Raw genomic sequence first — 14891 nt, forward strand, 5'->3', positions numbered from 1 at the left:
AAAGCACATGTAAAACGCATTGTGTTTTTTTCTGCAGTGGTTTTTTTTATAGGGTCTTTGCTGTGTTTTTTCACTGCATTTTTTTCTTCCCCTATTAACCCCCTCCCTTTTCAGTTTTAATTTTTGATTCCCAGCCTCTCGAAAACCCTAACTTTTTTATTTTTCAGTTCACAGAGCTGCATGATGGCTTAATTTTTCAGTTCACAGAGCTGCATGAGGGCTTAATTCTTGCAGGACAAATTGTACTTCGTAATGGTATTATTTAATATTCCATACAATGGAATACTGGGAAGCTGTAAAAAAAAATCTGAATAGGGTTGAATTTGAGAGAAACTGAGTTTGCGCTCCTTTCTTAAAGGGGTATTCCCACCTCACATACTCAGCAGTCTTCACTCTTGTAAAATCTTCTTTCTTCCTGGTTTCTTGCATCATTTGGTGGGCGGGGTTTCACAGGCAACCTGCCGTTTAGCTCCGCCCCAAATTCGAGTGTAGCTCCACCCACCCACATTGGACTATGAAGTACAGGCAGCAGCAACTCCATTCTGTGTTACATACAGAGACTGCCTGTCTCTGCCATAATGAACACAATTGAATTAGCTAGCCTGATAACTGGGAGAACAGAAGAAATGAAAGCAACTCCTCTATCTGAGTGCAGGACCTAGGTCACATGGTGTAGACACAGGAATAGCTAGATACATAGGCTCGCTCCCTGCACTTAGCCCCTCCTCCCTCCCCTCTGAGAACAGGCAGATACATCATTTGACTCAGGAGCAGCTAAGTCAGGGCTGTGGCCACAAAAAATTGAATAAAGTAAGATAGTGGACAAACAAAGCAGTTTTGCTGAAGCAGTGTATTTAGGAAAAGTCTTACATCCACATTAACAAGCAGTATAGATAGGATCCTTGTGATGGGACAACCCCTTTAAAGAGGACCTTTCACCACTTTTGGGCACATGCAGTGTTATATACTGCTGGAAAGCTGACAGTGCGCTGAATTCAGTGCACTGTCGGCTTTCCCGATCTGTGCCCGGTGTAAAGAGCTTACGGTGCCGGTACCGTAGCGCTTTACAGTCAGAAGGGCGTTTCTGACCATTAGCCAGAGACGTCCTTCTGCCTCGCGGCGCCAATCGTGCTGTGCTGTGGAGCGGGGAGGAACGCCCCCTCCCTCTGCTCACACAGCTCGTCCATAGACGAGCATTATCAGGAGCGGGAGGGGGAGTTCCTCCCCGCTCCACAGCACAGCGCGATTGGCGCCGCGAGGCAGAAGGACGTTCCTGGCTAATGGTCAGAAACGCCCTTCTGACCATAGAGCACTACGGTACCGGCACCGTAAGCTCTTTACACCAGGCACAGATCGGGAAAGCCGACAGTGCGCTGAATTCAGCGCTCTGTCAGCTTTCCAGCAGTATATAACACTGCCTGTGCCCAAAAGTGGTGAAAGGTCCTCTTTAAGGCCTCTGTTTTTATAGCATTCACCAAGCAGCATTCACTGAGTGTATGTGTGTGATATATATATATATATATATATATATATATATATACACACATACTGTGTACTGTGTTTTTTGCTTTGTTTCTTATTGTCCGCAGCAGCCAAAAGGGGTTTGTTTCCTATCATGTGGACCGTAGTAGTGAGTCTCAGCTAAAAAATAGCAGTAGAAAAAAAAAAAGCATTGTGTTTTTCTGCAGCGTTTTTTTTTCCCCTGTAGTTTTTCTTTTCATATTAAATGTATGGGGAAAACTCTTGCGTTTTCACAGGTAAAATTGACATGCTGCATTTTTCAATAGCCTAGCTTTTCTGCATTGTTTTTTTCTTTTCTCATTCACTTTACCGGTAGTGTAAAATGCAGCTTTCTTTTTTGCTGCATTTCTGCAGCTGCCAATAATGCTGTGTTTCCGCAATGTGGGGCCTTTTCCTAATGCCAAGGCCCCATGTGGCACAATAAACACAGCATTTTATAGTCATTGCAAAGTGGATAGGATGCTATCAAATACCCTCCACACATTGCAGGAAAATACATGCAGTAGAAATGCAGCGATTGTGTTGCGGTTTTGGAATTTGTAGCATGTCAATTTTACCTATAGGTATATTCAAAGCAGAAACCTCTGCAGACTTTCTGTGAAAAGCGCTATGGAAAAAGCATAGTGTTTCTCAGGCTAAGGCGGAAATGCAGCTTTTTTTTATTGCAGATTTTGTTGCGGTTTTTTGAGCCAAAGTCAAGAATGGCTACAAATGGAATAGGAAATATATAGGAAACTCCTTATACTACTACCCTTTACTCAATCCACTCCTGGCTTTGTCTCAAAAAAACTCAACAAAATCTGCAACAAAAAAAAAAAGCTGCATTTCCACAACGTGGGGCTTTAGGCTTACCCTGGTTTTTCTCACAACTGTTTTTCAGTGGCTTACTTCTGGCCTTAGTCTAAAAAAAATCTTTCATATGGGTGTTATCAGGCTCATGCTTCCAGCTGACTATTGGGATAACATTAAGCATATGTGACTACAGGAAAAGGATATCATATGCTTATCTTCTAAACAATTATTCTGGGCAGTAGACGCATTTCTGAGAAAACATCTTCAATGTTACATACTGTTTATCTGTTTCACTGTCTTTAAGTCTTTTGGAAGTCGTCTATTCAACTAAGAGTTGTCTGTTCAGTTGAGATGGAATTTTCCCCTTGCCATTCCTGGTTTATTTATTACAGTCGTTCACAGTGCAGTATAAATCTGCAGACCTGGCTACATAAGTGTAACTATATTATCTTTGTATGTATAATGATAGTATGGCATACAATACTAAAATACACTACATTTTTTCAGAAAAAAGAAACAGTAGGTGATATACTGTATGCATCAGTTGATTTAGCAGTCCAAGAGTGTATTAATATTCCAAGCTGAATTAATCACAGTATTAAAAAGCCTTGATGCAGCTGAGGTTTATACATATTTTATTGCTTTGAATAATCATGTTTTATTAATGGCCTGCAGTTTGCTTTCCAGTGCTAGGCTTCAGCAATATTGTCATAGGGGAAAGAAAGCAAAGTCTTCCTTCAAAACACTGATGTATACCAGGGTCAGGAATAATACACATTTTGTTTGCTGGCTACATCACACAGTGAAATCTTTATTAGAAATTTATTAGGTATGTCTTCCTAGATTACATGTGAAGTGAAACATATGGAACATCTGAATCACCATATAGCCCAAGATTTAAAAACATTGTAGCAACAGCTCTACCTGAGCTAAAAGCTTGCTAGTGTGCTGAAAATGTGTTTTTATGCCTGTTTGTTTTCTAAGGGAGCCTTCACATGGAGTTTACGCTCCGCTCATTTTGAATGTAAACTCGTTCAGAGTGAGCAGCATAAAACAGATCCCATTGACTTCTGTGGGTGCCTGCTTACGCGCGCTACCCATTGAAATCAATGGGAAGCTTTTTTACCTATTGCTTTCAATGTGATATGCGCGTATGCCATATGACATGGCTTGAACACTGATGGCGCTTCTTTCTGTTCCCTTTATTTCCTTTCACTATCTCTTCAATTGTCTGTCTCAGCTGTCAATAACAGTGGGATTATTAGAAGAGGTAGTGACCTGTAGAGAAGTTCAGATCCTTGTATAGGGTATAAAGGGTGAATATCAGTAGAGATGAGCGAGTACTGTTGGGATCAGCCGATCCGAACAGCACGCATGCATTGAAATGAATGGACGTAGCCGGCACGCGGGGGGTTAAGCGGCCGGCGTCAAAGCGGAAGTACCAGGTGCATCCATTCATTTCAATGCGTGCGTGCTGTTCGGATCGGCTGATCCAAACAATACTCGCTCATCTCTAAATATCAGGGGTTGAGATAGGTTGTTAGCCTGCATGTCTGCATATAAAACCCAAACAGCAGTTTATGACCACATATATGACATTTTTGTATGCCACTTAAAAATGTCATATAAATGAATTTTAACCACTGTTTGGAAACACATAAGGACATGGAAGGGAAGGAGTGCTTGGCTGACAACCCTCCTTAGTTTCTCCCAATGCAAGGCGAGCTTCAGTGAATTCTGTGTCTGAAAATAGAAGTTTCTAAGCTGAGAGACGGAGAGATAGTAAACCCAAAGACTATAGAAAGGCTGGGTCTGGCGATGAAAAAGCAATTAGTCTGTGTTTGTGGTGTACCTGGATTGTGAATGGGAATCCCCAGCAATATTGGATCCTATGTTCTTGGAAGATGGAAAGAAGTGGCTTCAGAGCAACTTGCTGGCATAAGGTGTGCTCAATGAGCCTTAGTATCTATGATCCCTAGTACAATGTACTGCAATACATGGTATTGCAGCATTAGGCTCACTATGTGCAATGTGCATCGGCAGGCAGAAGGCTGTAGTTTGGCCTCCTGGCTGCCATGGCAACCCCGGGGACCCCACAATATTATTGTGGGGGATCTGAGAGGTGGCAGGGTGAGGTGATCTTGCCCCCAGGCCCCCGCCAGGGTCCAAGTATCTTGCGACTCTGGGCCTCAGCTTTGCAGTACAGCCAGGTGCTGGAAGTAGTGCCGCAGGCAGAGTTCCTGCGTCCATGTTATTACAGCGCTGTACTATTACTGTGCTGAGTGTTAACTACACGCTCAATGCGACATAATAGTACAGGTGAGAGTGGGAAGGGGTTAAAATTAAACATTTTTGCGCATATAATTTTTTTTTTTTTTATAGTTTTAATGATTTTCTATAACCATCTTATGTTGGGTTCACACCAGCGTTCGGGTCTACATTAACCTGTCAGACCGTGACCGGCAGTGAGGGCCCGTGAGCGTTTTGTGCTCTCCGCGGCGAAACCATTCTTTTAAACTGGACACAAAGTCCTGCATGTCCAACTTTGTGTCTGGTTAAAAAAAAAACCGGTTTCACCGCGGAGAGCATAAAGCGCTCACTGACGGACGCTTTTTAAACCATTCAAATGAATGGGTTTGAAAAATGCTTGCAGGTTTCCGTCTCCTGCCCAGTTTTGTGCAGGAAACAGAAACCTGCATAACGGAGACCAGGGCACAGATGTGAACGAGCCCTCAGGTACGGTTCACACTAGCATTGGTGTCCGCTCAGAAGGTGTTCGTTTAAAAAAAACCCAAAAAAACAGACACCTGTCATAACAGACACAAATGGACAGTAACTGATCGCTATCAGGTACTGTCCGTTGCCCATGGACCTCAATGTTAAAAAAAAAAAAAAAAAAGACACATGCTGTCCGTTTTCTCAAATGGACAGAAAAGTCCTGCATGTAATATTTTTTTTGTCCGCTTGAAAAACGGACACTAAAGGGCACAAACGGACACTAAAGAACACAAACGGACACTAAAGGACACAAGATAAAATTCAATTGAAATTAATGGAAATTGCAAACGGACCAGCTAGTGTCTGTTGCTAAAATAGCCTCGGACACTGCTGAGCAGACACCTATGGTAGTGTGAACGCCCCCTTAGTGGTGTTAGTCTTTTGTTTTGATTTGTCTGCAGTCAATATGACCATAAGTACAGGAACTTTCTATAGTCAGGGACAGCCATGATTTCCTTATTTTTGGCAGTTTATCATGCACGGACAAATAACCTGTCAGAAACACAGTCATTGTTTCCCATTTTATTCAGTTTATCAGAAACTATAGAAGTCTCCTGCATTCATGGTAACCTTTGTTAACTGATCAAGACAAAAGACTGTCACCACTGAGATGGTTAGAGAAAAGCTGCAAATCTGCAAAATTTGTAATTACATATGTTTTCAAAGGTGGTGAACTTTCAATTGCTTACACATTTTAAATATGGTTGGATTCATGGGAAAACCCGAGCAATTTGGCCTTCAAAAATGGTGCGGCAAAAAAAATGCCGCATATTACAGTACCTGCAAACTGGATGAGATTCTGGCTAATCCTATCCACACATTGCTGAAAAAAATCAGCTGCGGAAATGCTGCAAATTCAAAAACCATGTTTTTTTAGAATCATAAATGAATGAATCATGGAGGAAAGAAGAGAGACAGAGTAAGGCTTAGAGGCATGGGGAAGAAGGAATGAGAGAAAAAGGGAAATTAGTAGATCCATGAACAGAATGATAAAAAGGAGTAGTAGAAAAAAAAAAGAGGAATGAAAGAGAGGGGAAAAAAAAGGTGAAGCCCTAGTAAGAGCTCAGAAATCCATGTAGTCCAACCTCCATAATGCTGGGGGGGGGGGGGAATCATACATGTCTATGTACCATAAGGCATAAGAATACGGGGTAGACATGGACTGGTAAGAGAGTCGTACCTCTAAGAATCATGGTGACACAATCTAATCCCGTGGGGGAACACAGACCCAAGAAGCGCCTGGTATTCTCCAGTGTGTTGGTTCTCCAACCATTAGTACCAGGTTTTGTTGAAGACTTCAACAGTGTCATGCAGGAAAGAAGTGAGGTTCTCCATACTCATAAGGTCATTGAAGAAGGCTCCACTCACTTCCAAAATTGCAGAATTCAAGCTCAGGCCACAAGGACCAAAAATCTAAGTAGAGAAAGTTTATAACTGTGCATCAGAGACTCACAGTGATGGAGAAGCAACAGAGCAGGATCCAGTCAAAGTGAGGTGTCTGTAACCTGGGAAAGAATTTCACTCCATCCCAAAACGGAGAGAGGCCACCACAGAATCAAAAGATGTGAAGCATGGTACCTTTTTCCACACCACATCTCCAACATATCTGGTTTATCTCCCACTTAGCAATGACAACACATTTGATCATAGTTTAGACACCAGTTGGTAGTAAGGTCAGATTTGGCAAGATGGTTTACAGTAGAATATAGTGGGCTATGCCCACAACATGAGGGGAGGAAGTCTAGAGCAACCAGATTTTCTAAAACCTAGGGACTGCGTCCAAGCAAATAATATTGAGTTTTTCACATAACAAAAATTAATTTACTTTTCTAGGTACGGGAAAGCATTTGAGTCTGAGCCAACTCTCCAGTCTGGAATTAACTACGCAGTGCTACTTTTGGCAGCCGGTCATCAGTTTGATTCTTCATTTGAACTTCGTAAAATTGGTAAGTTGTTCATTTGGTCATTTTTTTTTATCCATACCTTGTTAATACTTTACAATAATTATATAGTCGTACAAATGAACTGCCTTTAATTGACAATACAAAGAGTTATGTTCGTAAAATAATTATCACTTATTGTTTCTGTACTGGAATGTTTCTGGAATGTTATACCTCCGGAAACATGTTTTCCATATAGGTATGATAAGGGTAGAAAGTAAGCAGAAGAAAAATGTGAAAATGCAATGAACAACATTGTTGAAAAAATCATGATGTTTTTATCACAGGTTTTTTTGTATGCATTTTGTAACGTTCAGGCCTTAGTCTAAGACTGATTTCACACTATTGTGTTTAATGTCTGTTATTCTAATCCATCAGAGGCCAGGGCCCCACGTGGCGTAAAGCCACAGCACGTTTGGAAATCGCAGCATTATTATTATTATTTATTTATATAGCACCATTAATTCCATGGTGCTTTACATTTGGGGGTTTACATACAATACACAAAATATACAGGTAGATATAATACTAACAGTGTCCGACTGGCACAGTGGGGTAGAGGGCCCTGCCCGCGAGGGCTTACAATCTATGAGGGAAGGGGGTAGAGACAGAAGGAGAGGGGGAGACTGTACAGATGGGGGTGCGGTGATAGTGTTATTGGAGGTTGTAGGCCTTCTAAATAGTCTTCAGGGCCTTCTTGAAGCCTGTGATTGTGGGGATCAGTCTTATGTGTCTTGATAGGGAGTTCCAGAGTATGGGGGATGCACGGGAGAAATCTTGGAGACGGTTGTGTGAGGAGCGGATGAGAGCAGAGCGGAGTAGGAGGTCATTGGAGGATCTGAGGTTACGTGTGGGCAGGTAGCAGGAGATTAGGTCGGAGATATATGGAGGGGACAGGTTGTTTATCGCTTTGAATGTTAGTAGCTTGAACTCAATTCGCTGGGCTATGGGTAGCTAGTGGAGGGACTGGCAGAGGGGAGCAACTGATGAAGATCGGCATGTCAGCATGATCAGCATGTCAGTTATACCCACAGAAAAGATGGTGGTTTCCTTATTTATATAATTGAAGAAGACAGTCGGCATAGGAAAACTCTGGACTTTCTGTGAAAAGCATTCTACGTAGGGCCTTAGCTAGAGAGTCAGAACAATGGTCATTAAAGTTGACAGCTTGACTGATACAAATAAAACGCAGCTTTTTTTTTTTTTGTTTTTCTTTCACAGACATACAAATCATAAAATGCTGCACTTATCTCTCTGTCAACAAAATGGAAAGCTAACTGAAGGGACCTTCCAGTTTTATTTTAACATTGGGGTCAGTGATGACGAGTATAGAAAGTTGAACAGAATAAACAGAAAGTATCCATTTCTGTATTCAATGACCAAAACGCTGTGGAAATGCAGCAGTAAAAAAAATAAATAAATAATGCAAAAACGCTTGCATTTTTCACTGCTTTTCTGCAGCTTTTCTTTTTTGCCTCATATAATAGCATATCATATCAGTCTATAGGGAAAATGTGCTGTGATTGCACATGTAAAATGATCATGTTGTGTTTTTCAAAGCCCAGCTTTTATGAAACATTTGTCTAGTATGTTGATAAGATTAAACAAATTCTGGTTAATTTCTTCTGGTTCAGTCTTTCATGTCCTGTTTTTTTCTTTTTTTATTCACTATTATGTGGAAATGCATTCACATATTGTTGGCATTAGAGAGATTATGAGAAGGAAACCTGTTTTTGGCAGACCTAGCAGCATGCTATGCCAGACAAGTAGCTACTACTGTGCAGACAGACAACACAAATGGATTTGTTTAATTTTACAAGTGTGTATGTGCAAGTCCTTCACCTCCAGCAATAAATAACAATATAAAGATTTACCGTATTTTCCGGACGGAAAATGTGGGCGGGCATTCTGGCCTCCTCTGCCTCCGATGTTCCGTCCTTCTCCTCCGGCGCTCGCTGATAATGGCCGGGGCGCATGCGCATAATGCTTCTACTGCGCATGTGCCCTGGCCATTATCAGCTTGCGAGCGCCGGAGGAGGACGGAACATCGGAGGAAGAGGAGGCCTGAATGCCCGCCCACCCTGCACCGCTCGGTAAGTTTCACGTTCTCTTTCAGGACGGCGGTGTCACAGCAGGGCTGCCGGACACTTCCTATTCATTTCTATGGGAGCAGGCATGCGAGCGCTCCCCATAGAAATGAATGGACTGCTTTTTTCCATTCATTTCTATAGGGAGCGCTCGCATGCCGGCTCCCATAGAAATGAATAGGAAGTGTCCGGCAGCCCTGCTGTAACGGGGGGGGGGGGGGGTGTAGTAGTTTAACCTAACGTTTACGGTTGGGCTCTATCAGCATGATTTTGCTGATAGAGCCCCTCCTCGCCTGCCGAGCGCTTCCAATAGAAGCGGCTGGCACGCGGGGGGTTAAGCGGCCGCTGGCAAAGTCTGCCTGCCGCCGCTTTCAATAAGATATAATGCGCACCGGACTGCGGCTTATAGTCCGGTGCGCCTTATATATGAACCGAGACGGACTATAAGGCGCTCATGGGCAATGCGGCTTATAGTCCAGTGCGCCTTATAGTCCGTAAAATACGGTACCTTTAGGCTAAGGCCCCACATTACGGTAAAGATGCTTTTTTGGTGTTGTACATTTTGCTGCATTTTTTTACTCTAATGTCATTAAAAATAGCAAATTTTTATTAGACTTGGTGTGGTCTAAGATGCTTCCAAAGTTTCACTTGCTTCACATCGCCTCTACGACTTGTGTTGGCCATGACAGTACATTGAAGGGAATTTTGTGTACCTTTGTACCTGAATTGCAGTGTCAAAAAGTTACAAAGTGGAGATTTACAATGTTAAGAGCTTATCTGCGCAAAAAATTTTGCAATTTTTTTTTTTTTTTTTCATTTTTACACTAATCAAGCTAGGTTCACATTTGCGTTCACACTCTGCCGCACAAACTGCTGAAAATGAGAGAAAAGTCCAGCATAGGGGAATATTCTCACACCCAGTTTCAGTCTAAAAACAGCCAGGGGTCCGCCAGAACCAGCTCTTTTAGCAGGCAGTCTGTCCATTGTTTGGGTCTCCTAGTGGACCTGAACAAGTGATTTTAACCAGTAATATCACAGTTTTAATTTTTTAAAGAAAAAGTACACTTTGATGCAAAATTGTGCGAACTTGCCTTTGTGTATATTCAGCAAATTACTGTCGTCGATGGTTTGCCTGCTCTGGCGTTTCGGCACCTCTTAAGCTGTCTTGCTGCTGAACTTGTTCTTTGCACCGTGCCTGTGATTGTTCCGGCATCTCAGCAGCTCGCTGGGAAACGGTATAATGAGCGTTTTGTTGGTGTTTGATAGTCCATCTGCTCCGGCGTTTTGGCAGCTGTCAAACTGGACTGCTGCTAAAATCATTCCTCGCGCTATGCCCGTATTTGTTCCGGCATCTCAGCAGCTTGCTGGGACACCATATAATGAGTGTGTTGTTGGCGCTGATGATCCCCCTCAGCTCTGCTTGAGGAGAACTCTGTGACTTCTGTCTACCTTCATTGCTCTCGTTGTTTTAGAATTTTGCAACAAATTAGATATTCTTTTTCCTGGCATGATTAAAAGTAGCAAACTGTCAATTTGGATTAAAGGTGTTTTCCCATCCAGTGTGTCAGCAAGTTGCCTGGAGAAGATCAGATAATATGCAAATGCATGTACACAATGCACTGAGGGTTAGCTCAGTGTTTACATAGAGAGATAACAGACCTGGCTTTATCAGAAGCTGAGATAAGCTGCTGCAAGACCAGTGTAATATAGTATGTGAACATAAATTCATAACAATCTTGAAGCCATGTCATTTATTGGGATAAAAAGTAGCCTATGTTATAATCGAGGTTACAAACTATCTATGTGCCAAATTTCATTCAAATCTGTTCAGCCGTTTTTGCATGATTGAGGAACAAACACACAAACATCTAAACACACAAACTTTCTTTTATAATATTAGTAGGATAGGATAATATGAAATACTCTAGCAATGTACAGTACTAACCAGAAATAGTATAAGAAGAGCATCCTGAATGATCCTACATGCTTTGATAGCATTTATTGAGCTATTTTTTATATACATGATCCAGCTAGTACAAATTTAGGCATTTTACAATACCCTTGTCGAATGCATGTAAAATTGTTTTATTTTTGTCTTGTCTTGTTTTGTTTTATTTGGTTTATCAAAAAATTGGTTTGGAAAATTGGTTGTAATTGTTGTTTTTTATGTCTTATATCAATAGGGTACTCGTGTGTATTTGTTGTACTTTTGATAAAGGGGTATTCCCCCGAAATGCTGTCCTAAGTGTCGTGTGTGAGAAATCCTAATAAAGTGCGTGTTTGTTTGAAGACCTACGGAGTAGCGCAGTGATTCTTTCATCCCCTGGTCTTTCTCCACAACCTAGAAATTGTACCTGGCCTAATCCTTCAAACCCCAGCCACAGCACTGAAATACATACTAACAATAACTGGAAAATATTCTTGAAAATTGTGCATAAAGGCCACTTCTCACCAGTGCAAAATTTCCACATGTGCAATGTACTGATTCCAGATTGCTACTGATGCAAGTCAGAGGTGACTGACTTGTATCAGTGCCCATGGTTGTGCACTTATGCTTAAGATAGTTATTTTAGAACAGAGTTCTTCCCTTTACTCATATACAACAAACAGCATGTTTGCTTGACATCTGGTTGCAATCTTTTGTAACATACCTGACATTACTCCCTCTGTTCTTCATCCTGCAACAATCTCAGAAGCAACTCATTTCTAAATCTCCAGGTAATTTGATACATAATCTTTAACTGTTATGTCCTTAATGATAAGTTAGGGTCCTACTCCCCTCCACTTCCCTGTTCCTCTAAACTCCTTCTTTTTCTCTCGTTACAATTTTGTTGGCTATGGATAACCATGGCTTGCTCTTGTTAAAATTTCCGAAATTATTTATTACAGACAAGTAAAATAAAAAAAAAGAAAGGTCTAAATTTTCCCTTCATTTTTTTCATATATTCTGTGAAATACTTAAATGGTTAGCAAACTTGCCAAATGTGGTTTTGAATTCTTTTAGGAATGCCGTTTTGAAAATTGGTTGGTTTTTGGGGGGTTTCTAATATGTAAGCTTTTAGATCCTAATTCAGAACTGAAGTATTCCCTACAAAAAGAGTTTGGTAAATTTGGAAAATTGGTGTTAAACTTGCAAGCCTTCTAGCGTCCAAAATAACTTCAAGGACAATTAAAAGATAATATGGAGATGCTAATGACATTTCTTAATTCGTTTGGGTGATTTGCAGGACTGTGATGTCGATAGGCCAGAACACCAACTCCTACACCACAGACTGGCTTAGGCTCCTGCTCTTTTTTCACAATTGGATGACAGCTATGGTCAGAAGCAGTAAAAATACTCTAATTCATTAAAAGCTAGTGATTGAAATCGTTTGAAAGTAACTATAAAGCAAACTATGCATTAAACTCATTTTAAAATATTAATAATTGGTATGACTTTCTGAAAAGCAGAGTATTTGATATTTTGAAAATTCCTAATTTTTCCAAATTTTAAATTTTTCATAAATAAGTGCAAAAATCATTGCCTAAATTTACTACTAGCATGAAGTACAATGTGTCATGAAAAAACAAATGTCAAAATCACTAGAGTAAATTAACCCTTTCCTGACCTCCATTGTTCTATTACTGCAGATGTTGGATATTTGAATTGTTTTATACAGCAAAGACCCAGAAGCAGTGCCCGCAAGCAGTGCACTTACTGATCAGGGCATTAACAACCTCTAACACCTCGATGAAACATGACCAAGGCACCACTTTCCCAGCAGAACATGAGCACTGTTATTTTGGGTTCAATCACCAGCCCCAAGAACAAGTCCTTGCCATACAACCATAGAAGTTTTAGAGTGCTTTAGTATTGCAGTGCATTGTACTTTTGATCAGTCCCCCTGGGGTTTAAGACCTTTAGGAGATCTAAAAATAAAAGTGAAAAAATAAAGAGTAAAAATTAATTACAATTCTAGAACACATATAAAAGTTAAGTATCCCTGTGTCTGAAAATGCCCGGTCTGCAAACAAAATATTTTTTTCTATACAGTGAAAGCCATAGTGGGAAAAAAAATTAAAAGGGAAGAACCGCTATTTTTCCACCATTTCCCTCCTATAAAAATTTGGATTACAAAGCGATCAAAACAATAGACATTCTCCAAAATGGTATAAATAAAAAGCACATCTGTCGCTTGCCAAAAAAATGCCTTATGCAGCCCCTCACACTGAAAATAAGTTTTTGATTTCTTAAAAATATATGAATTTGGTGTCGTCATAATTGCACCTACCCACAGAATACAAGTTATGTCATTTCGGCTGCACAATGGACAGCATAAAAACAAAAGCATGTGCAAATACAATTTTTGTCTGATCCACCCCATTCTGAATGTTATTCCAGATTCCCAGTACAGTATACTAAATTAATTGAATTTTATCTTGAAACATAGTAATGCTAAAGGAACTCTTTGTCGCAGAGGTTAGCAGCTGCAGCTATTTGTGTGTCTTTTCCAGCAGCTCTCCTCAGCTCCTCTCCATAGATTTCAGTGTAAAAATTAGCTCAGTCTTATAAGTGGAGAAGGAAACTTATTTCCTTAATAAGATATACAATAAAGTTGTTATGGTTATACAGTTGTTTTAGTGGAAAGCAGCAGTGGCTCCAACCCGGTGTGCAGCAGCAGAATTGTATGGTATGCCTTAATATCGTAATCAGAAAATAAAATGTTTTCTCAATTACACTGAAATTTACAAAGAACAAAAAAGGAAAGTTATAAAATAGATGCAGATTTAAAGCAAAAATATTGCTTATCAGTTTCTAAGACTATACCAATTTAACTTTAACTTGAGAAAATGCATGTAACCTTTTTCTATGCTGTATAATAATAAGAAATTGCATCTGTTTTGTTTTTTACTTTAAACAGGGGTGAAAATTAGCAGTTTACTGGGTAAAAAAGGAAACATGGAAAAACTTCAGAGTTACTGGGATGTTGGCTATTATATGGGAGCTAGTGTATTAGCAAATGACCACACGAAAGTGATCCAGGCTGCAGAAAAACTTTTTAAGATGAAGACACCTGCATGGTATGTTACTGCTCTTTATATTAATTATGTGATCTTAACTTGTGGTAGACAGCCTAAGAACTTGTATGTTAGATCTTTCTCTGTACATCTGTATTATGGTGCTTCTTATGCCTTTATGGAGACACACAGTCCATATGACTGCAGAGTCTAGTGTGTCTATGAAGGCAATGCTTATAGCATTAGTTATCTCTGTAATGCTGGCTTCACATCTGCAGTGTTCTTTCCTTTTTTTTCCATTCTGTCATAACAGCAGAAAAACAGACTAGACTTTAAAGGCAGATCTGTTCAAAGATTGGCTTGGCAGGTCTCATTGGCTCTAATGTGGGCCAATTGTGGTGCCTCTCATTTTTGATGGAAGAAGAAGCCCAGTAGGGATTGGCATATTTATACACAGCTGCTCTCAATTCCAACTGTGTTTTCAACTGGTGATAATCCAGGTAGAATATGTTGTATGATACCTGTAAGCCGATGACTGGTCAGGTAATGGAGGGGGCGTGCATCTCACCCAGACTACTAAGGTGGGTGAGATGAGAAAACTCCAGAAAGAATGTTTCTCAGCAAATAACTATTGTCTGCTGAGGGTTATTTCAAAGTTCCGGTTACTGGGCTGGATTTTTAGGATTGGCAGGTAGGTTGGTAGTGGGACCTCTCATTCCACCCCCCTCCAGTCCACACTTTGGGGATGTATCGGCAGCGACTCAACTGCAGAGAA

General features: G+C 40.6%; 1 protein-coding gene across 1 annotated transcript in view; it reads left to right on the forward strand.

Moving 5' to 3' along the window:
• The window catches only part of MAP3K5 (mitogen-activated protein kinase kinase kinase 5), a 110670-nt gene that overhangs the window by 40050 nt on the left and 55729 nt on the right, over positions 1–14891 (forward strand). Inside the window, exons 8-9 of the mRNA XM_075267925.1 lie at positions 6925–7037; positions 14020–14179. Coding sequence (XP_075124026.1) covers positions 6925–7037; positions 14020–14179 — 273 coding nt within the window. The remainder of the gene's footprint in view (positions 1–6924; positions 7038–14019; positions 14180–14891) is intronic.

Source organism: Leptodactylus fuscus, chromosome 3 (genome assembly GCF_031893055.1).
Source record: "Leptodactylus fuscus isolate aLepFus1 chromosome 3, aLepFus1.hap2, whole genome shotgun sequence".
Classification (NCBI taxonomy): domain Eukaryota; kingdom Metazoa; phylum Chordata; class Amphibia; order Anura; family Leptodactylidae; genus Leptodactylus; species Leptodactylus fuscus.